Raw genomic sequence first — 23,078 nt, 5'->3', positions numbered from 1 at the left:
TCCCGCAAGGAGTCTCATGGTGAGTCTCTGTTCCCTGGACGTAGGGGTGGCGGGAGGCTTGTAGAGCTGATGGGTGAGTTCTGCTGCAGCCAAGGCGATGAAGTGCTTGTTGACGGGGAAGTCCGCGTCCAGGAAGAAGTCGGAGAGGTCCGTGATGTCGTTGATTTCATGTGCGAACTCCTCCCCATCTATGGTGTGGTTTATGACGAGCGGCCCGTTGGGTGATGAGTATAGCTTCTCCGTTTTGGTGAGGACAGACGTGCGGATGTCCTCGTGTTCGTCGTAAAACTTGATTACCTGATTTGCCTTCTCTAGGGCCTTTTCCTTGAATCCGTTGCCCTGTGCGGGGCTGTCGGTCGGGGAGGTCTGGGTTTGGCTGGTGTTCATGCAGGGCAGTTTTGGATTTTCTGTTTGGGCAAAACTGTCCGCTAGAGAAGGTGGAGGTGGAGTGGGCGTCTGGCATTGCGTGGACGCAGTGGCGGTAGGCCGTGGGGAGGGTTGAGGTGAGGGGATGTCTCTCCTCTTCCTTTTTTTCCACTGGCTGATTAATGATTTTACGTCCGCTTCGCATTTATTGCATTTCGCGGACGGGGTAGGTGGGGGAGAAATAATAAATATGTTGAATAAGAAAAACACCATACCCAAAAAACTGTAACTACCGGGGGAATAACCTAGACTAAGCTATGAGAGTACTGGATGGTATTACTTAAGGCCTTTTTGCGTGTGGAGATTATTATGGGCCGTATTTTTAACTTGCCGGGGGGAAGTTTGGTCAGTATAGCAGAGTTGGGCTGGTAGAAATGCAGTTATGCTGCATTGTTAATATAGGGGGAGTGAGTAAAGAAAAAAACAGGGTTTAATGGGGGAAATGTATAATCCGGTATTCCCGGGGGTGGGGGGCTGGGGGGGGGGGGGGGGTGTTATAGCTTGGTAAGGTAACGTGCGTTGTGGGCTTATGCGGGAGCTGGCTGGTTAAAAGAGGATCTATGTTTAGTGTGTGGATATCGGAGTTGGTGGCGCGGACGTCGGAGAAGACGACTCGCGGTGAGAATTTGGATCCCGATCCGAAAATGACAGGAGTTAGCTAGATGATGAAGTATTTCGATTTTTTAGTTTTATTTGGGAAAATCTAAATTTTGTCGAGAAGATCGGCTTTAATGATAAATTGTGTTATGGCATTGAAGATGTAGGGGGGATTGGAGGGTTGGAAGAGTAGTGGAAGATTGTGTTTAAAGTTTGGAGGGATAGCTTGATAGAGTTCAGAGCGAAGAGAGTTATAGAAAGGACAGCTGTTAAAAATATGGTACAAGTCTTCAGGGTATTTACAGTATGTACAGGTTCCGTCTGGGTGTCTTCCTTGTTTGTGTAATGTTTGGTTGAGAGCTGTGTTACCGCTAATAATTCTGGAAATGATGTTGTCTAGGTGATTGGATGTGTTAAAGTTGCGACATTTAGAATTGGGACGGGTGAAGATTGATCTGAGCCAGACGGAGTTACAGTTTTGTATAATACTATTGTAGTTGTGGAGTTTTATGGATCTCTTGATTATATTCTTGGTTTCTATCTTGGACGTGTGGAAGTATATTTCTAGTGATGGTTGTTGGGTGGCTACTTTGGCTGCGGTGTGGGCTATGTTGTTACCGGGTATGTTGGTGTGCCCTGGGACCCAGAGTAAATTAATAAGTTTGTTTTTTTCCTTAAGTTGGTTGGGGAGAGTGATTATATTAGCAATGAGGTCAGGCCGGGTTTTGGAGTGTTTATTTTGTATTTGTTTAAGAGATGAAAGTGAGTCGGAGATGATTAGGAATTTTTGTTGGTTGATTGTTTTAGTAGCGTGTATTGCAGTTAGAATGGCTAGTAATTCGCCGGTGTTGTTGTTTGTGTGGTTTTTATAGTGGAAATTCGTAGTGAGCGGGGGTGTTTGATCTATATGTAGTCCTAAGCCTGTGATGTTGTTTGATTGGGATGCGTCTGTGTAGATGTGGGTGTGCGTGGGCCAGTTATTATGGATGTGGGTGAGTGTTAGTTTTGCCTTGTTTTCAGCTGGGATGCCATTGCTAGGGGTGAACCGTGGGTGAAGGGAAGTGTCTACAGGGGGGAAGGAAGGTCAGCTATGAATTGATTTAAAGGGGGGGAGTGAGTTATATTGTTTAGATTGTGGGTGATTAGTAGTTTATGTAGGTGTGTGATGTATGGTGCCTTGTCTGGAGTGTTTTGAAATTTGTGTAAAGTCTGTTTGTTGATGTTATCGTATTTTTGTTTTATTGTTTTGAAGATTGGGTTGTGTTGGGCCCCAGCCCAGTAGTTGAGGATAGTTTGTTGGATTTGGTGTTTGATGGAGAGTGTATTGGTGATTAATAGGAGGGCGTTGTGTGAAGTCCCAGTCCTTGTGCCGGTAGCTAACTTGAGGGCTTTGTATTGTATTGATTTTAATTTGTTGTAGTTAGTGGTTGTAATGCCGCTTAAGACCGGAGCGGCATAGTCTATTTTTGATTGGATGAGTGTTTTGTATATGTTGAGTAGGGTTTGTTTGTCGGACCCCCATTTATTACCTTTGATTGCTCTCATTAAATTTAAATCTTTTTCGCAAGAATTGACCGTTTTCAGTACTTGGGGGCCCCATGTAAGGTGTTGGTCGAATGTGATACCTAGGAATTTGGCTTCTTTTTGATAGGTAATGTCTTGATTATTAAGGTGAAGTTTGGGTGTATAATTTTGCATATATTGTTTTTTGAATAGCATGCCAATGGTTTTTTTAGTGTTTATTTGGAAACCCCACTTGGAAGCCCAATTTTGAATATTATCTAGGACGGATTGGATTCTTGTTTTTAATAGATTAATGGAGGCCGAAGAGCTCCAAAAGGAAACGTCATCTGCAAATTTGGCAGTTGTTATTTTGTCCGAGTGTTTGACGTCTGAGAAAATGTCGTTAATCATGAAATTAAATAAAGTTGGTGATATAGTTGGCCGTGCTACTGGTGTTAGCAAAATGGTTGGCTAGGTGGTTGGCTTTATCTTTATTGGTTGGGCAATCTTTTAAATTGGGATTGGCGAATTTTCGGGGGTTACCTTTGATTGCCTTAAGCTTTTTCCAGATTTTTCCTGAGTTATTATCCCCAATTTTTAGGGAGTTACAGAAAAGTTGCCAGTGTTGTTTTCGGGCTGTTTTTATTAGTTGTTTGGTGTGGTTTCTTAGATAAATAAACTCAGGGATCTTTAACTTGTTTCTTTTACTTTTATTTAGGGCTCTTTTTCTTTGGATTCTGGCTGTTTTGATTTCGTCATTCCACCAGGGGACGGGGTTGTGGGAGGGGGTTGGTCTGGATGTGGGGATGCATTGTTTGGCGATGTCGAATAATGTATTGGTTAGGTTGGTGTTGAAGGTGTCGATATTGCTGTTGTGTATTTTAGGGGGTCAGTTTGATTGCAGAGTTTTGTAAAAAGTTGCCAGTTGGCTTTGTGAAAGTTAAAGTTAATTTGTTTGGTGTTGCCGGGGGGGAGTTGTTCGTTGTTTGTTGGGGGGGGGTTGGATGAGATTTGTTTCAATTTTGATGGGGCAGTGGTCACTGCCCCAGGTGTCAGTGTTGGCATCCCAGCTGGTTTGTTATGAGAATTTGTTTGTTATAAGTGTTATGTCAACTGCTGTGGGGTTTTGTAGGCTGGATGTTGGGTATCTAGTGGGTTGGTTGTCGTTAAGTGATATGAGGTTTGTGTTATCTATCCAATCTACCAGAAGTCTTCCGAATTTATCTGTGTAATTTTTTGTTCCCCAAAGTGGGTGATGAGCATTAAAATCACCAAGTATTATGGTGTTAGGTGTTAAGTGCTGAGATAGTATTACAAGATCCTGTGTGTTAAACGGCATAGTTTTTGTGTGATAAATGTTTATTATTCTAATGTTAGTTTTGTGGAAAGTTGTATCTATGGCTAGTGTTTCCAGGTTTGGGGTAGGGATTGAGACGGTGTTGTAGTGTAGTGTATTGTGAATGTATAGAGCGAGTCCTCCGTGGGGGGGTCCGGGGGTGTTCTGTGGGCGGGGGCGGTCTTTGCGGAGCATTTGGAACCCGGGAATTTGGAATTCTTTCTTTGGTGAGAGGAAAGTTTCCTGAAGGGCAATGATGTATTTTTTTAAGGGAAATTAGGGCTTTAAGTTCATGACCGTTGGCCCGCAGGCCGTTACAATTCCATTGTATTATAGACATAATTGGGTTGGGTCAAATGGGGGTGTGTTGGGGTGGGGTGTAATGGGATGGGTAGGTTTGTAGTTATTGTTTTTGTTTGAGAGTAGCTGTTTGGAGAGATGCGAAAGACTTCTGGTAGATTTTGGACTTAATGGCCAGTGTGTGTAGTTTTTTGACTGTGGGATGTTTGAATATGATGGCTGCAATTATGAATTCTACTATTTTGTTTGTGTTGTTGTAGAGTTTTTGTGGGGTGATGTGGGCTGGCGGTGTAGACTTGAGTTGATGTAGTTTGTTGGTTAGGAGTTCCTTTCTATGTTTGGAGATGTTGTGTGGGTGGGGGGTGGGGTTGATGAGTGGGGGGATGGGGTTAGTGGGGGGAAGTTGGGCGGGGTGTGTGTGGGGGGGGGGGGGGGGGGGGGGTGGGAGTAGGGGTGGATTGGGGTGGTAGGGAGGTGGGTAATGGGGTTTGGATAAGTTTGGGCCGGGTGGATGGGTTAGGGTGGGGTGGGGCAGGCTGGGGTCTGGGAGATTATTGGGGGGGTAGCGGTTGGGTTGGGGGGGGTAGGGGGGGGGGTAGGGTAAACAGGGGGGGCGCGGGCCTGTGTGGTGGGATGGGGTGAACATCGGCTGTGATTGTGGTGATGTTGGGGGGGGGGGGGGGGGGGGGGGGCCTTGGGCTACTTGATGATTGTAGGCCCTTTGTTGGGGTAAGGTGGTTGGTAGCTTTGGCTGGGTGGGGGGGTGGTTGAGTGTAGGAGCTAAAGGATGAGTCCAGGTCGTGATCAGTGGCAGGATAAAGGTCATCTGGGTTGTCCTCTGAGTAGTATTGTAGAAGGGGGATTTTGGCTGGTTTGGGAAGGTCTGTTTGCTTGAGATTTTTATTTAGATTAAGTATGTGTTTCTGTTTTATCGGGCAGGATTTTTGGTTTGAGGTGTGCCCCTCCTTTTGTTATTTTTTGGGAGTGAATAACACTGCTAAACTGGTAGGGGAGATAGTATGGCAACTTATCTATGAAGCTTGGTAGATTGTCCCGTGTCCGTGTGGGGGGGGGGGGGGGGGGGGGGCTTGGGGGTGAGTCCCAGTGTTTTAATGGCGGCTGGCCAGCCGGCTTGCGCTGGGAGTCCGAATCCCGGGCTTGGGCTTGTGGCCGGGAAGGGGTGTTCGAAATCCCAGTAGGCTAGTAGAGTGACGAGTTGTTGATTTCCGTGATTAGACTGTTGAATAGTATTGTATATAGATGTGTCCTAGGACAGTTAATTTGCTTTCCAGGCCCGTATTGGGAACATGACTTCTCGCTCCAACGAAAAGGTAAACAAAAATGACGACGACGACTCAGCAAGTTAGGTTAGGTTCCTAGGAGATTTAACGTGCGCTTTCCGACTCAAAGCGTATTTCGCACACGGGGAAGCACTTTATACTATTGGGAGAAAAAAAGCGTAATGAATAAATAAAGAAGTGCGACCCAAAAAAATGTAACTTTTACAGGACTAATCTAATAAAGCTGCGGGGGGTGGGAGGTAATAAAATACTCAATAATATGGAACAGTTGGGGCGTGGGTTGGAGGCGAGGGGGTCAAGCGTGGGAAGGCACGGCGTCGGCAGGCGAGCTTGTGTGGCGACCAGAGGCGTTTACAGGAGAACGCCAGTGAGGAAGAGGTTTGCGAGGTGGCTTTCCTCCCGGGAGATAACTGGAAAGAATCCGTCGACGAGGCGGGCTGCCATGGCGGCGACGAAGTTGTGTGAGTAGACAACTTCGCTCTGTTCCAGGAACTCCTTGAGGTCCTTGAAGCTATGGATGTCATGCTCAAAGCGTTCGCCCTCTATGGTCTGGACCATAACCATGGCTGGTTGGGGGCGACTGCTTGGATGGATCCTGTTAGTTCGTTTTCAACAGGCAGGTGGTGGTAGATGTTTGAACTTGTCCTTGATTCCTGCCGCTACCCGGGTGAGTAAGATCCGCGCGTCCTCTGGCATCTCCTTTGGCACTCGGACCGGGATGGTCTGGGTGTGGCTGTCGCGGAGAGTCGGGACTGGTGGTGGGGCGGTCTGGGTGTGGCTGTCATTGAGTGCAGGGCCTGGAGTGTCGGCGGTCTGGCACTCTATGGACTGGGTGGTAGGAGTAGCTGGGATGGGTGTAGTGTCAGGGGAGAATATGCTTCTCCTCTTCCTCTTTTTCCTCCCATGTCCTGTCCCCTCGGGTGAGCGGAAGGGCTCCTCCCCCCTGGAGTCGAGGGGAGCGAGCTCCGTCGCTGCTGTTGGGGGTGGAGGGGTAGTGGGAAGACTTTCCTCGATCTCCATGATGGATACTGGAGGGGACTTCTTTACCTTGGGCGGCCTTTTCCTCTTCACCGGGAGTGGTGCAGCGGGGGTAGGGGCCGGGGCGGGTTTCTCCTTAGGCTTGGTCTTGGCCGGGGCTTTGACCAGAGGCCTCTTTTTTTTACCTAAGTCAAAGATGATGGAGATGGTGGAGGTTTTGGACTTATAGGAAGTCCTGAGGGAGTAGTCCCCAACCCGTTAAGCCAGCAAGGGCTCCAGGATGGAGACAAGCTCCCTCGGTAGTGACCTAGAGATATCTCTCATAGTCGGTTGGAGTGTTGAGAGCTTGGATGGACGTGTTCGCAGGGCAGAGAGAGATTTAGGAGATTTTACGACCGCTTCAGCCGTCGGCTATTTCGCAGTCGGGGCCAGGCGGGTTTTAATGTAAACAAACAATAATGGGGAATAAGGGTATAATCGACTGGCCCAAAAAACTATAATTAAAGGAGAAAAGAGAGAAAAGAAAACAGTAAAGTTGGTGAAAGGGATAAGATAGTTTAGTGGGGAGATATGCAGCTGTGAGAAACCTATGCTACTTTAAGAATCTAGTGGGAAAGACAAATACTGGAAAAATCAGTTAGGCTGATATGCTAATATAGTGATATCACTATTTAAAAATAAGATTTAAGGTAAGGGGGGAAGTAACCTAGTCTACCAGTAACAATAAAAAAGAAAAAAGGACTCTTGGTTATTTACGGGGGGGGGGGGGGGGGGGGGGGTGTCAGGCATGTGTGTGTGGGGGTGTGTGTCTGGAGCGAGTTGGCTGGGCTTGGGTATGTGGCTGGGTAATTGAACATGATACTGTGTGGCTGGTTACGAGAGAATTTGTCGCGCGGGTGTATGGAGCGAGTTGGCTGGGCTTGGGTATGTGGCTGGATAAATGAACATGTAAATGAGTGGCTGGTTATGGGAGAATTTGTCGCGCGGACGTCGGAGAAGGCAATCCGCGCTGAGAATTTGGATCCCGATCCTAAATTGTAGAAATGGTGATTTTGTAAATAGCTGTTATTGACTAAGATTTGTTTGGGATGGTTCTAAAGTCTGTGAATTAGGTTTGTTGACTTTAGAAATTTCGCTATGTGGGTGAATTTAGATGGGTTATCAGTCGGGTTTAGTAGTAAAATAATGTTGTTTCTGTAGTGGGGTGGGAGGGAGTTGTATAGATGATTTTGTTGGGGTTTGTATTGTTTGCAGTGGTTGAAGATGTGATCTAGATTTTCTGGTATATTACAGTGGATGCAGTTAGGGTGGGGGTGTCTGTTTTGTTTGTGGAGTGTTGCATTTGTGTTGATTTGGCCACTGAATATTCTGTTAATGATTTTATCCGTGATGATTGACTTAGTAAAGTTTCGACATTTGGTAACAGGTTTGATGAAAAGTGATTTAGTCCAATTGGACTTTAAATTTTGAATGTTGATTTGGAAATTTTGACTATTTATGTTTTTTCTGATTAATGATTTGACTTCGGCCTTACTTGTATTGAAATTTATGCAGGGGGATGGGTGTGTGGTGGCTAGTTTTGCTGCATGAGTTTTGAGTGTATGAAATTTAGAATTCTACCATCTATGTCTTTTTCTCTAAGTTTTTGAATCAGGCCGTTATGCCAAACCATGTCGAAAGCTTTACTAAAGTCTATAAAAATGGCCAGAGTGTATTGTTTCTGGGCGAGTGCAGTTTTGACGTCATGTTCCAGGTGTAAAATATGATCTAGTGTTTGGCAGTTTGATCTAAAGCCGCTCTGGTCCTCCTGTAGAAGGTCATGGGAAGAAATTTGGAATTTTAATCTATTATTAATAATGGATTCCATGATTTTACAAATATGGGACGTCAGAGAAATAGGTCTATAGGAATCCGGGTCTTTTGAGGGTTTCCCTGGTTTTAGAACCGGTACTACCTGTGCTGTTTTCCAGGATTGGGGGATGGAGCCAGAAGTCCAAATTTGATTGTAAAGTTGTAGTAAAAGTTTTTGAAATTTCAAGGGGAGATGATTAAGGATGATGTAACTAATATTGTCAGGACCTGTGGCTGGGGCGGAGTTTTTGCTGTGGATGGCTGTTTGTAGTTCGTGGATGTTTATTATTTTGTTGAATGCTTTGTGAGTAAGGAGGGGGGGGGGGGGCTTGGTGTGTAGGTGGGGTGGTTTTTGATTGTGTTTTGCATGCTTGGGATGTGGTTGGTGGAGCTACTAGTTGCTGAGAAGTGAGCAGCCATGGCATTAGCCTTTCTTTATCTGAATTTAAGTTTGGAAAGGTGGGGAATGAGTGGGCTTTTGAGTTACCTTTTATTGATTTAAGTTTTTTCCATAGAATTTTAGTATTTTGTTTTCCCATTTTCAAGGTACTTGTAAATTGTTCCAAATGTTTTCTTTTGGCCGCTCTTATTAGTTGCTTAGTAGAATTTCTAAGAGCTATGGCTAAGGGGATTTTAGTTTTATCCCGCTTAGCCTTATTGAGAGCTTTTTTCCTTAACTTTCTAGAATTTTGAATGTCGGGGCTCCACCATGGGACTGATGTGTGGTTGGGGGATGTCTTAATGGTGGGTATGCATTGGATTGCTATTTTGTGTACTGTGTTTGTGAAATTGGTGTTAAATGTATCATTGTCTTGATTGTGTATGTTGTGGATGTCTATTTGATTGCACAGGTTGTTGAATTTTGTCCAGTCTGCTTTTTTGAAATTAAAATTAAATTTCTGGGGGGGGGGGGTCTGAAGGGGGGTGGGGTGGGGTGGATGGTTGGTTAGTGCTGGGGGGGGTTATGGATGTGGAGATTTTGATGGGGAGGTGGTCGCTACCCCAGGTGTCTGAATGGACCTCCCAATTTAATTTAGAATGTAGGTGGGCTGTGCAGATGGAGAGGTCAATGGCGGTGGGAGATTGGAGGGGGTTGAGTGGAAATCTAGTAGGTTGGTTGTTGTTGAGACATATAAGGTTGTTAGTTTCAATCCAGTTGTTAATGAAGTTACCAAATTTATCAGTATAGTTTTTTGTGCCCCACAGTGGGTGGTGGGCGTTGAAATCACCAAGAAAGAGTGTATTTTGATCAATAAATTTTGTTAATATGTCTAGGTCCTCGACTGCTAGGGGTTTTGTTCTAGAGTGATAGACGTTAATAATAGTTATATTTGTTTTGTTAATGGAGATTTTTATAGCCAGGCATTCCAAATTTGGGGTGGGGATGTCTACTATGTCATAATTTAGGTCTTCTTTGATGAAGATGCCCAGCCCTCCATGGGGGGGGGGCCTGGGAGATTTACTGGACGTGGTCTATCCTTCCGAATGAAAACATAGCCTGGAATTTTGAAGGCTTTTTTGGGTGAGATTTTAGTTTCCTGAATTGCAATTATCAAAGGTTTAATTTTGCCAAGGGTGATGAGTGCCTTGAGCTCATGTCCATTTGTGGTGATTCCATTACTATTCCACTGCAAGAACACCATTATCGGGTTTTAGAATGGGGGGGCAATTGAGTCTGAATAGAATGGTGTTCTGGGGCTAATTTTGAAGATGTGGGTAGAGATTGGGAATTATTTGAGAGCTCTGATAGCTGATTGGAAGTTTTGAAAGGATTTTTGGTATACGGTGGTAAGGAGGGCCAGTGAGTGGAGTTTCTTAAGGTTGGGGTTTTTGAGTAAGATGGCTGCAGAGAGAAATTCAATTAGTTTGTTTGTGTTGTAATGAAGTTTTTTGGGTGTGACTGCTGGTTTGGGGGTTGTCTTGAGGAGTTGGAGTTTGTGGTTGAGTAGCTGTTTTCTGGTGGTGTTTATTTTGTAGTTTATTTGTCTGTTTTTGGCTTGTTGGTTGGAGGGGACAGGGATGGCTGACTTGGCTGGTTGGGGGGCTTGGGGTTGGGGGAGGGAGGTTTGGGGTGGGAGGGGGAGAGAGAGTAGGGGGGTGGGTACCGGTAGAGTGGGGGTGGGGGTGGAATGGGTTGGAGCGGCTTGGAAGGTGGGTGGAGGGTTGTGAGTAACAAGGGTGGGTAGCAGGGCCCTGGGTGGAAATTGGTCCATGGGGGGCCTGAGGGGGGGAATGGGGTGGGGTGGGGGTGGGGGGGCCAGTTGGTAGGGGATGGGTAGTAGTGGGGCCGACAGGTGGGGGTAGGCCGGGGTGGGGGTGGAGAAAAGTTGTTTACGTTTGGTTTTGGGTTGGGCTGGTGGGGGGGGGGGGTTGGGATAGGGAGCTGGCCATGGAGTCTGACGATGTATTTAGGTCGTAGTAGTCGGGGATGTTGCTGTGGGGGATGGCTGCTGGTTTGGGAAGGTGTTCTTTGGTGATGTGTTTGTTTAGTTTCAGTATGTGGGTTTGTTTAGTAGGGCAAGTGTTTTGTGTAGCTGTGTGGCCTTCCACCTTGCATTGGATGCAGTATGGGGCCCATGTGCATTCTGTGGCTTCGTGGCGGTACGAGCCACACTTTTGGCACATGGGTGGCTCACGACAGGTGGATGTGGGGTGATTAAAGGAGTGGCATATGTAACATTGTTGTGGATTTTTCCTGACGGGGTGAACTTTGTATGTAAGTGTGCCGAAAATAATATGGGTGGGTAGGTTGGTAGTTTTGAATGTGATGAAGACTGTTTGTGTGGTTGTCCTGCCCAGAATGGGTGTACGATTGTTTATATTCTTGAAATTTGTAATTTTTGGTTGTGTCTGAATTTTGTTTGCCATGTGAATGTATTCTTGGATGTCTTGTTGTGTGTCTCTGTGATCTATGTGTATGACTCCCTGTATTTCTGTGAACCATTTGGGCACCTGCCATGTAATGTTTAGTCCATCAATGATGGGGTTTTTGCTTGCATGTATGAGTGATTCTTGTGTTTGGAATGTGAGTTTGTACCCTCTGCCACATCTGTTTATGTATTTGTAGGTTATGTTGGCTTTGTGTAGGCAGAGGGCGAATTTGTTAGTGGAGAATGTGTCGTTGAGGGGTGTGGATGTTGTTGAAAATGCTAGGAGGATGTATTTTTGGGGGGTGGATGATTGCGGGGGTGTTTGTTGTGAGCAGGTTTTCTTTTGGGTAGTTTGAGACTCCAGGGGTGAGTGGGAGGGGCGCTTTGTTTGTTTTTGGGATGGTGGTTTTTTGGCAGTTGTGTTGTGGGGGGGGGGTGGCAGTTTGTTGGGGGTGTTGCTGGATGACTATGTGTGGTTCTAAATGGATTTGAGTTTGGGATTGGGGTGTGTGGATTTGCTGAGGGGGGAGGGAGGGGGGGGGGGGGGGGGGGGTCTGGGGGGAGAATGAGCTCCTCCAGGTCTAAGCCAAAATCTAGGGGGATTGGGTTGGAGATGTTTGTGGGTGTTAGACCTGGGAAGTGTTTGTTGCTATGGATGGGGGTGGTAAATAGCGATGTTGATTGGGGTGATGTATGGGTCGGGGAGGACATGATGGTTTGGGTTGGGGGGAGGTGGGGGGGGGGTGAGGGTAGAATGAAATACGGTATGGGCGACACAGATATACAATGAAACAAAAACAAGAGAACTTTGGGGGTAGAAAGGCATGCAAGTAAGAGGATGAGGGGAAAAAGGAATGAGTACTTAGCAGTGATTGAGAGAAGTTGGCGAGACGTGACTAGTGAGCTGAGATCTCTTGGCCAAGCGTAGCGGAGTCTAGGCAGAGGTGATGGCACTCTGAGTTCGAGATCCCACAGTGGTTTCGATATAGTTCGTAATCCCAGGGGTTTTGTATTGATAAACTTGATAAACTTGGTTGATTTTATGGAGCGAAAAAATGGCGACCGGCCATACCGGAAGTAAACAATATATGGAGACATCCACCCATAGCCGACAACAACAAGCCCACTACCAATCACGCCGACACACAGCCTTGCCCCCACCACCCACCCCCCGCAGGGCAGCTTACTTACTTACTTATATTAGGAGATTTTACGTGCGCTTTCCGACTGGAGCGTATTTCGCACACGGGCCAGGCCGGGCCATTTGGTGAGATAAAAAGGGAAGCGAGATGGGTGCAACCAAGGAGGGGGGTTTAGTGGTTGCTTATATAAAATTTTGAAATTTTGAGATTTGGAAGACATGCCTTGGGGGAGTGGTTGGGACTAAGGGAGTGTTGTGGGGGTGAGTTGTTGTTTTTAGATGTTAGTGTTGGTGGTTTAATGAAGTTTTAGATACGATTAATTAGGTCTGATTTGGTTAGGTAAATGCCTAGGGCTTTGAAGTTTTCTATTTTATTTTGAGGGTTTAGGATTGCTTCTAAGGTAAGAGCTTTATTTGGATTTAGGTGGGTTTGTAATGTTGTACGGTGGGTGAGGTAGTGGGTGCAATGTAGTAGTACGTGGTCTATGGTTTCTGGGTGAGTGCAGTGTGGGCACTTCCCGTTTGCGTGTTTTTTTAGTTTTAGAAGATGGTTATTTAGTTTGGTGTGTCCTGTTTGGAGTTTGGTGATTATTCTATCGATTTTTTTGGATGGATGGAGGATTTTTGGTTTGGTAAGGTTTTTTTTTAGGACTTTTATGATTTGGGTGTTTGTGTTTTGATAGAGGCTATGCCATTTTTGGGTGATTTTGCGTTTGTTGATGCTTTTGATCTCTGCTTTACTTATTGGTAGCTTAAGGCTTATCTCTGGTATTTTTAGGGACTGTTTAGCGGCTTTGTCGGCGTTTTCATTTCCGTATATTCCTACGTGGGCTGGTATCCAGGTGAGTACTATGTTTTTGCCTTCCTCTGTTAATTTATCTATACTTTTGAGAATTTGGTTTATTAATTTGGGGCGGTTTTTGGTGTTTTTGCTTTGGAGGGCCTGGAGTCCACTTAGTGAGTCTGAGAGTATTAGGATTTTATTTTGGTTTTTAGTGTGTTGGCTGTGGAGGGCCGTGGCGATACCCATGAGTTCTGCGGTGAAGATGGATTGGTTGTTTGGGAGTCGGAAAGATTGCGTATTTCTTATTGGTTGGGCTATGTGGACTCCGAAACCTGTGTGATTTGTGATCGGATCAGCAGATCCATCTGTGTAGATGTGACACCAATTTGGCCAGTTTTGATGAATGTAGGCTAGTGAGGTGGATTTAGCTATGTTAGGGTCAGTTTGTTTGTTTATTGTTTTGGCTAAGGATGTGTCTATTTTGGGGATTTTAAGTTTTGGGGTGAATACGTTGGATTTTTTGCAGTTTTGTTGTTGGTTCCCTATTTGGTGTTCGTTGCGGTAGTTTATAATACGTTGGGAAATTGGAGTGAGTAGAGGGTGTTTCCTAGTTAGTGCCTGGTTTTGGGGACGTATGTTTTGGTTTAGGAGATTTTGGAGAAGAGGGTTTGATTGAGAAGCTGCCCAGAAGTTTAGTGTTAAGTGTTGCCTACGTAGGTTTAGTGGCATTTCTCCTGTGAGGGCCTGAAGTGACGTAAGGGAGGTGCCTTGTTGGGTACGTGTGACTAATTTGAGGGCTTGGTATTGTATTGAATCTAGTTTTTTGGTTAAGGTTTCGTTTAAGGTATCGTATATGGCACAGCCGTAGTCTAGTTTGGATCTGATTAGGGATGTATAGAGGCTGAGGAGGGTATCTTTAGAGGCACCCCAGCGCAGGGCAGCAAGGTAAGGTAAGGTACCTAGGAGATTTTACGTGCGCTTTCCGACTAAAGCGTATTTCGCACACGGGGAAGCACTTTATACTATTGGGTGAAAAAAAGCGTAATAAATAAATAAAGAAGTGCGACCCAAAAAAATGTAACTTTTACAGTACTAATCTAATAAAGCTAAAGGGGGCAGTGGGTTTGGCTGGGGGGGAGTGGGTGGTAATAAATACTCAATAATATGGAAAAAATTGGGCGTGGGTTGGAGGGGAGGGGGTCAAGCGTGGGAAGGCACGGCGAAGGCAGGCGAGCACCGTGTCTAGCGGCGGAGTCCTCCAAGTAGTTTCTTCGCTATTGCTTCTTCCCTGGGGTTTGGCATTTTGAAGAGACACTTGGTGAGGAGGGCGGCGGAGTTAGCGACGAAGTGCTTACTGCCCTGTAGGTCACAATCCACGAGGAACAGTGAGAGTTCACTGTAGTTGTGGATGTCGTGTTCGAATCTTTCTCTTCCCATGACTTGGTACATCTTGAGGTAGCTCCTCTTGGTGTTTTCATCAGGGAAGAGCTCGGCTTGGCCATCCTGGACGTGGGTGGCGCTGACCAAGTGGTGATTCTTGTAGTACTTGAGGATGCTGTTTGCCTTCTCCAATAGCACGGCCCTGAGGCTAGTATCCTGGACCTGGACCGGGGTGGTCTGAGTCTGGCCGTCGCTAAGGGAGGGGGGCTCCGGAGGACTGGTCTGGATGCAGCTGTCGCATGTGGGGGGCGACGAGGTCTGACATTCCGTGGACGCAGTGGTGGTGGGTGGTCGGGAGGTTGGTTCGGGAGAGGGGATTTCTCTCCTCTTCCTCTTCTTCCTCCCGTGGCCGGTGCCCTCGGGCGAGCGGAAGGATTCCTCCCCTCTGGATTCGAGGGGAGCGAGTTCCAGCGTAGCTGCCGGGGGAGGCGGGGTGGTGGGGAGGGAAGTCTCTATCTCCATGTCTAGGACTGGAGGAGGGATCTTCTTTACCCGAGGGGGCCCCTTCTTCTGCGCCGGGCGGGGAGCAGGAGGTTGAGGGGCTGGGGCTCGGGCCATCTGAGGCTTGGTCTTAGCCGGGGCTTTGACCAGTGGTCTCTTCCTCTGACCTAGGTCGAAGGAGATGGAGAGCGTGGATGAGTTGGACTTGTAGGAAGTCCTGAGGGAGTAATCCCCAACCCGGTAGGCCAGCAAGGGCTCCAGGATGGAGACAAGCTCCCTCGGTAACGACATTGAGAGATCTCTCATTGTCAGCTTGGTAGTTTGGAGAGCTTGGGAGGACGTGTGCGCGTGGCGAGGGCAGCAAGTAACTCTAACATTAATAGCAAAACTCTAGATTCGGATCGGGATCGAAGTTCTCAGCGCGGACTGTCTTCTACGACGTCCGCGCCTCAACATTCTATAGCGGATTGTCTACAATGACGTCCGCGCACTCAACCCATAGCGCGGATTGTCTACTCCGACGTCCGCGCCACAAACCCACATATCCATACATAGTATCTTTATAGCCGTTTAACCAGCCATCCACCCATAGCCGACAACAACAAGCCCACTACCAATCACGCCGACACACAGCCTTGCCCCCACCACCCACCCCCCGCGCTAGGCCCCTGCTTTTAACTTAGGTTACTCACACATATCCATTACCTTTCCCCCCTTATAATTTATTTTATTCTTATTATTAGTAGTTATACATCAGCTTAACTGACTACTTGTGTCACTCTACCTATCCTAGTTATTACACCCCAAATAAACCTGGCTAATGTAGAACTTTTTATCCCTCCTCGGCTCTCTATGGCCACTAAAACCTCAACCTCTCTTCTCATTACTTTCTCCCCCTTCACTTACAGTTTTTTGGGCTAGACGTTTACACTTATTCCCATTATTTTATATTTTATAAGAACCGTCTGCCCCGAGTGCGAAATAGCCAGAGGCTGAAGCGCTCGTAAAATCTCCAAATATCTCTCTCTCTCACTCATCCACTGCACACACTACCGTCTTGATTAAGAATACGCCTAAGGCCTTGAAGTTTTCTAGTTTATTTTGTGGGTTTAGTATTGCTTCTAGAGTTAGAGCCTTGTTTAGATTGAGGGTGGTTTGTAATGCGGTTCGATGTGTTAGGTAGTGTGTGCAGTGGATGAGTGCGTGTTCTGGGGTTTCTAGTTGTTTGCAGTGTGGGTAGTCACCTGAAGTATGTTTTTTTATTTTTTTTAGGTGGTTATTTAGGTTGGTGTGTCCTGTTTGGAGTTTAGTGATTACTCTGTCGATTTCTTTTGATGGATGGAGAATTTTTGGTTTGGTTAGTGGTTTGCTGAGTACTTTTTTGATTTGGCTATTTGGGTTTAGATATAGGTTATGCCATTTTTGGTGATTTTTTGCTTATTTACACTTTTAATTCTGATTTTGAGATGGGTAAGTTTAAGCTTATTTCTGGGATTTTGAGGGATAGTTTAGCTGCCTTATCGGCGTTTTCATTACCGTATATTCCTACGTGGGCGGGTATCCACAAGAAGGTTATTTGTTTGCCTGCCTTAGTTAGGTCGTTGGAGCTTTTAAGTATTTGATTTATTAATTTAGGTCGGTTTTTGGTATTTTTGTTTTGGAGGGCTTGTAGTCCACTTAGGGAGTCGGTAAATATTAGGATTTTTTTGTGGTTTTTGGATTCTTGATTATGGAGGGCTGAGGCCATGCCCAATAGTTCTGCCGTGAATATTGATTGGTTGTTTGGGAGTCGGAAGGATTGTGTGGTTTCAGTTGGTTGTGTGGTATGGACTCCGATACCTGTTTGTTTGTAGGTCGGATCTGAAGATCCCTCCGTGTAAATGTGACACCTATTTGGTCAATTTTCGTGTATGTATGCTAGGGTGGTGGTTTTAGCTATGTTTGGGTCGGTTTGTTTATTTATTTGGTTAGCTAGTGTTGTGTCTATTTTGGGTATTTTAAGTTTAGGGGTGAAGATATTTGATTGTTCACAGTTTTGTTTACGATTTTTAATTTGGTGTTCATTTAGGTAGTTTTTTATTCTTTGGGATATTGGGGTAAGTAAGGGGTGTTTACGAGCTAGAGCTTGGTTTTTGGGGATGATGTTTTGGTTTATTATGTTTTGGATGAGAGGGTTTGATTGGGACGCGGCCCAGAAATTTAAGCTTAGCTGTTCCCTGCGTAGACTTAGTGGCATTTCTCCTGTTAAGGCCTGAAGTGAAGTGTAGGAGGTGCCATGTTGGGTGCGTGTAATTAGTTTGAGAGCCTGATATTGTATTGAGTCAAGTTTTTTAGATAGAGAGTTGTTTAGGGTGTTGTATATGGCGCATCCGTAGTCTAGTTTTGATCTAATTAGTGATATGTAGAGAGAGAGGAGGGTATCTTTGGAGGCTCCCCAGTTAGAGCCAGTTAGGCATCTTAGGGTGTTTAGGTCTTTACTGCATTTAGTTGTTAGGTTTTGGATGTGAGCATCCCAGGTGAGATGTTCATCGAAAATAAGTCCTAAGAATTTGGTTTGTTTTTGAAATTTGATTGTTTGGTTGTTTAGCTGGAGGATTGGAGAGGCGGGTTTCATGTTTTTATGTTTGAATACTATTCCTGTTGTAGACTAAAATCTAGTCTCTGAAATGAACATATCGTACATAAAAAAAACAGTTGTTCAGTTATCTTAATAAAAATATAATAAAAAGGAGCCCAGTGACTCTCTTCATTTTCAGATACTGATACTGCAGTGATCTAGACTTGACAAACATTATAGACTTGCATGGGCTGCATTTGATATATATTTGTATCAGGGTCTGTAAGACAGACTATTCCTGTTGTTTTTTCTGAGTTAAGAGAGAAGCCCCATTTGTCAGCCCATTGTTGTATTTTATTAAGAGATTTTTGGAGTAAATTATGGGCCATTTTCATGCTTTTAGTGCGGATCCAGATGGCTCCATCATCCGCGAATTTTGATGCGTTTACTTTAGGGGATAGGCCCTCGAATAGATCGTTTATCATTATATTGAAGAGGGTGGGGCTGATGATACTGCCCTGGGGAGTGCCATTTTCTAGGGGACATTGGTCCGATAGAGTTTGGTCTATACCCACGGTTATTTTACGATTGTTTAGGAAGTCTTGGATGTAGTTTATTATCTGACCTTTGAGTCCTCTTTTTTAAAGTTTTCGTATTAGCCCGTCGTGCCATACCATATCGAAAGCTTTAGAGAAGTCTAAGAAGATGCCTGTGGTATATTCTTTATTTAGTTGTCCTGTCTTAATATCTTGCTCTAGTCGGGCGAGGTTATCTAGGGTTGAGCGGCCAGGAGTGAAACAGCTTTGATCTGGGTTTATGATGTTATTTTGGGTTAGGTAATGTTGTAATCTATTTTTAGCCATTGATTCCATTACTTTACATAAGTTTGAAGTTAGGGTTATTGGTCTATATGAGTTAGCTTGATTAGCTGGTTTATTAGGTTTAGGGATTGGTATGACTAGGGCCTGTTTCCAGGGAGTAGGAACCTGTCCGTTTAGGTAGATGAGATTGTATAGTTTGAGTAGTGCCTGGAGTAGTTTTAGGGGGAGTTTTTAATTTTTTTTGTAAGAGGTTAGGTCTAATCCTGGGGCTGTGCCCTTTTTCCTGTTTTGGATTACATAGAGGAGCTCCTCCATTGCGTAGGGTTGGTTTATTTCTAGATTGTTATTGTTTGGTTCTTTTGTGGGTTTGTTTTCTGTTTTAAGTTTATCTTGGATTTTTTTGCTGAAGTTGGTGTTACTGCTAACGGCCGAAAAGTGGTTGGCGAGATTATTTGCTTTTTGGGCGGGGTTGGTTGAGTTGTTAATGTTTGTTTTTTTTATGTCGTTTTAAGCCTCTAATGGCGTGGATTTTGCGCCAGACCGTTTTGGCATCTGTACGGTTATTTATACCTTCGCAGAATTTTTTCCAGTCTCTACTTTTGGCTATTTGGACTAGTTTTTGAACCTGGTGGTTTAGTTCGTGGGCTATGTTTAGATGTTGGTAGTCGCGTTTTGCTTTATTGAAGGCTGATTTACGTTTTCGTCTAGTCTGTTCTATTTCCTCATTCCACCATGGTACCGTCGGTTTGCCTGTCTTAGATGTTTTGAAGGGGATAGGTGATTAGCAATGGACAAGAGGGGCCAACACTTTACAGTAATTAGCGCTGATGCTATGGAAGCCAGTACTTAAGTTATCATAGATAAGTACTAGGTAATGGACACTGGGCAAACGGCAGGCCGGGGGTAATTAACACTGATAGGTGAAAGAATGGACACAACAAAGGGCAATTTTAAGCCAGCTAGGTAATTAGCACCGGCAAAGATCAACACAGATCAAAGCAATAAGTCCCAAGCACAAGGCAGGTATGTTTCCTGGTCACGGTTCATGGCTGGCTGGTGTCTCCTGATGTAAATGGCTTCTTGTAGTTTTCTTTGTCGCCAGTTGTTGTTGGTAGACATGACTTTGGTGACTTCCCACTTGATGTTATGGTTTTTGTTCTACAGGATGTGTTCGGAAATAACGGATTTCAGGTCGAGTTTGTTAACAGAGGTCCGATGTTCTTTGAGTCTGGTGTTGAGGGGTCTGAGGGTTTCTCCAATGTACTGGTAGCCACAGTTGCAGGGGATCTGGTATATACATCCTCGGGGGTTGGGACTTGCGCTGCTTGTGCCTCTGCCATTGGCTTGTAGATGGGTCTTGATGGACTTGCCGCTAGAGAAGGTGACATCTATGTTGGCTTTGTTCTTGATGAGGCGGGAAATCTGAAGAGTGACAGGGCCTTGGTAGGGTATGGTGATTCTGATGGGCGATGGAGCTGGTTTGGGCCTGGCATTGGAGTTCTTGAGGGTCTTGCGGATGGTTTTGGAGACTAGGTTGGCAGGATAGCTGTTGAGGGAGGTGAAGGTTTCCTTGAGATGGTCTAGTTCACTACTGAATTGCTACGGGGAGCTTGTGATGCTACCATATAAGACTTCGGCAAATTGCAAGGTTTCTACTTTCTTTATTAAATCTACAAAAGAATGATTAGCTGTGTAATCATGAGGATTGCATTTCATTTTTTGTTTGTTGTTATCAAATCGATAAATTAGAGATCCGTCAGTATCACACGTCCACTGAGCTGGACAGTCCAGTGAGAAAAAATGGCTATCGTGAACTCGTAACCTAGGAATACGAGGGTTAACTCAGTGGAACTGCAAGAACCCGCGTATGCAATTGCAAAATGGACAAGGGACCTTTATTGAACGTTTAAATGGACAGAAACGAGGAGAAATTGTTAAAACACAACCATAGAAAACGTTTAACGTCAAAAGATATCGCACATTCACGTGCATCAAGAAGTGTTCTTTAACTGTCTGTATCCACTGTATCCACTATAAGAATAACAAGATCTCCATCCCGACATGCGCTCAGATGTCCAACATGACAGCTGAAAATTACACGGCTGACACAGGACCAACGTCACATTATCATGCGACGACAGTTGGTAGGGCCAACCTAGAAATGTGTTGCTGGGGCCATGGATTTTGTACAGTGAGGCCATGAACAGGTTGTAGATGAGATATAACACCGCTGGAGGTAATTCTCACGGATCCAGGATAGGAACACCTAGGAACTCCGTGATCGCATTCCTGGCCTGCGACGCATCTCCGACCAGACAAGGCGAAAGCTGGGAGTCATGTACGTCGCCCCCTTCAGACGTGACATCATCACACTGTTTAGTGAAGAGTCCTCGAAAGGCAGATGATTGAGCAAGGGTGTACCTGTCATGATTCCACTGTGACGTCTTCACTCCTTAACGTATTCGATCTGTTGGTGATGAAACAAACAGCTGTATAGTCCGTTTATCCATCATCATTATGTTATTGGTTGTATCCTATGTTCACATTAAATCGCAATCTGAATTTCGATGCAACGTTTCTTTTCAACAATTGGATTTGTCTCTTTATTTCCCAGTTACATCCACCTATTAGGCCTGTGGTAGACAAGATGCTTGGGCAAATGGCTTTCGTTTCCGGTTTAATTCCCAACATGTAGCCTCTATTCACAACTTGTGTAACAAAGATGTAGACATTGCGTTAGTGTATACCACTATATGGAAATGGGAACAAGAACGGTTACTATACGCGTGGGAGGGAAACCACACAACCAGAAACTTGAGACATTTGTCCAAGCCCTATGCGCTGTGCGAGTTTTCACAATTTGTGACTGATGTCCTTCGATAAAATTCAATGCACATAATGATAATAATCACTTTCATCACTCATTACAATGTGTGCAGGTACTAAGAACTCTACATATGGCAGCATTGGGCGAGACTAAATGTGCCCGTTTGAATGTTTAAAGGTTATAATTAGTGGTAACATATGTATTAACTGTTTGTTTCGTGACATCTTAACAAACAACTTATAGCTGAACTGATTCAGCGTTACACATCCCATTGTGGTAGAAGCGACCCATCAATACTCACAAAATCTATTTTCAGTAGTCAGTGATCCAGATAGACCGCATTGAGGTCGACTATTGTGACAACGGGGAACTGTTTTCCATGTAAATATCTCTGGTAATATGTGAATTTGACCATTTATTTCCGGTCTTTTGTCATGGAAGAATCAGGAGATGAACATGTAGAATAATATACCTGTCGGGGTGGGTCAGGACAGAAAACGACATTTCTCTGCTGTTGAAGATCTTCAACGGTCTTGACAACGAAATACTGTGAGACCATTTTTAGAGGGGTCCATACACTGCATACCACTTAAGGAGGAATGCTAAAAGATTTTTTTTTAAATCATTATTTTAGGAGGGTCGTGTGTTAATAAGCCCAAATGGTATCTGTTAAGTATGGGTGTATACCGTTTGGAACCTGTTTGGAATGTAAATCACTTTTAAATTAAATTTGGCTGAGCCATCGCATTTTCTGTGCCGTGCTTCTTTTGAATATCAGCGCAGAGGCGCTATGGCAATCACGATCAGTGTGACAATTGTATACAGTGACCATCACCATCAGTGTGACAATTGTGTACAGTGACCATCACGATCAATGTGACCATTGTGTACAGTGACCATCACGATCAATGTGACCATTGTGTACAGTGACCATCACGATCAATGTGACCATTGTGTACAGTGACCATCACGATCAATGAGACAACTGTGTACAGTGACCATCACCACCAGTGTGACAATTGTATACAGTGACCATCACGATCAATGTGACCATTGTGTACAGTGCCCATCACGATCAATGTGACCATTGTGTACAGTGACCATCACGATCAATGTGACCATTGTGTACAGTGACCATCACGATCAATGTGACCATTGTGTACAGTGACCATCACGATCAATGAGACAACTGTGTAAAGTGACCATCACCGTCAGTGTGACAATTGCATACATCGACCATCACCATCAATGTGACCATTGTGTACAGTGACCATCACGATCAATGTGACCATTGAGTACAGTGACCATCGCGATCAATGAGACCATTGTGTACAGTGACCATCACGATGAATGTGACAATTGTGTACAGTGACCATCACGATCAATGTGACCATTGTGTACAGTGACCATCACGATCAATGTGACAATTGTGTGCAGTGACCATCACCGTCAGTGTGACAATTGCATACAGCGACCATCACCATCAATAAGACAAAGGTGTACAGTGACCATCACGATCAATGTGACAATTGTGTACAGTGACCATCACGATGAATGTGACAACTAAGGACAGTGACCATCACGATCAATGTGACAATTGTGTACAGTGACCATCACCATCAGTGTGACAATTGTATACAGTGACCATCACGATCAAAGTGACCATTGTGTACAGTGACCATCACGATCAATGTGACCATTGTGTACAGTGACCATCACGATCAATGTGACCATTGTGTACAGTGCCCATCACGATCAATGTGACCATTGTGTACAGTGACCATCACGATCAATGAGACAACTGTGTACAGTGACCATCACCGTCAGTGTGACAATTGCATACAGCGACCATCACCATCAATGTGACCATTGTGTACAGTGACCATCACGATGAATGTGACAACT

General features: G+C 44.9%; 1 protein-coding gene across 1 annotated transcript; it reads right to left on the bottom strand.

Annotated features, from left to right (window-relative positions):
* Positions 1 to 6,072: 6,072 nt before the first annotated feature.
* Positions 6,073 to 8,113, bottom strand: LOC125376112 (alpha carbonic anhydrase 8-like). Its single transcript, XM_048387736.1, has 2 exons — positions 8,062 to 8,113; positions 6,073 to 6,626 (listed from the first exon to the last, which is right to left on the bottom strand). The coding sequence occupies exons 1-2, from the start codon at positions 8,111 to 8,113 to the stop codon at positions 6,073 to 6,075; spliced, it is 606 nt and encodes a 201-aa protein (XP_048243693.1).
* Between the last annotated feature and the right edge of the window lie 14,965 nt (positions 8,114 to 23,078).

This window comes from Haliotis rufescens, unplaced genomic scaffold (genome assembly GCF_023055435.1).
Source record: "Haliotis rufescens isolate VD_foot unplaced genomic scaffold, xgHalRufe1.0.p SCAF_7, whole genome shotgun sequence".
In the NCBI taxonomy this organism is placed as follows: Eukaryota; Metazoa; Mollusca; class Gastropoda; order Lepetellida; family Haliotidae; genus Haliotis; species Haliotis rufescens.
This window is presented reverse-complemented; position numbering and strand designations above follow the sequence as displayed.

What these genes read in the sequence shown, in the direction of transcription:
- LOC125376112 (XM_048387736.1), bottom strand. Translation starts at nt 8,113, where the DNA reads ATGGTTTGGCATAACGGCCTGATTCAAAAACTTAGAGAAAAAGACATA. An exon ending in TAGAGAAAAAGACATAGATG is followed by an intron (nt 6,627 to 8,061) that starts GTAGAATTCTAA and finishes TCTTTGACTTAG; the next exon opens with GTAAAAAAAAGAGGCCTCTG.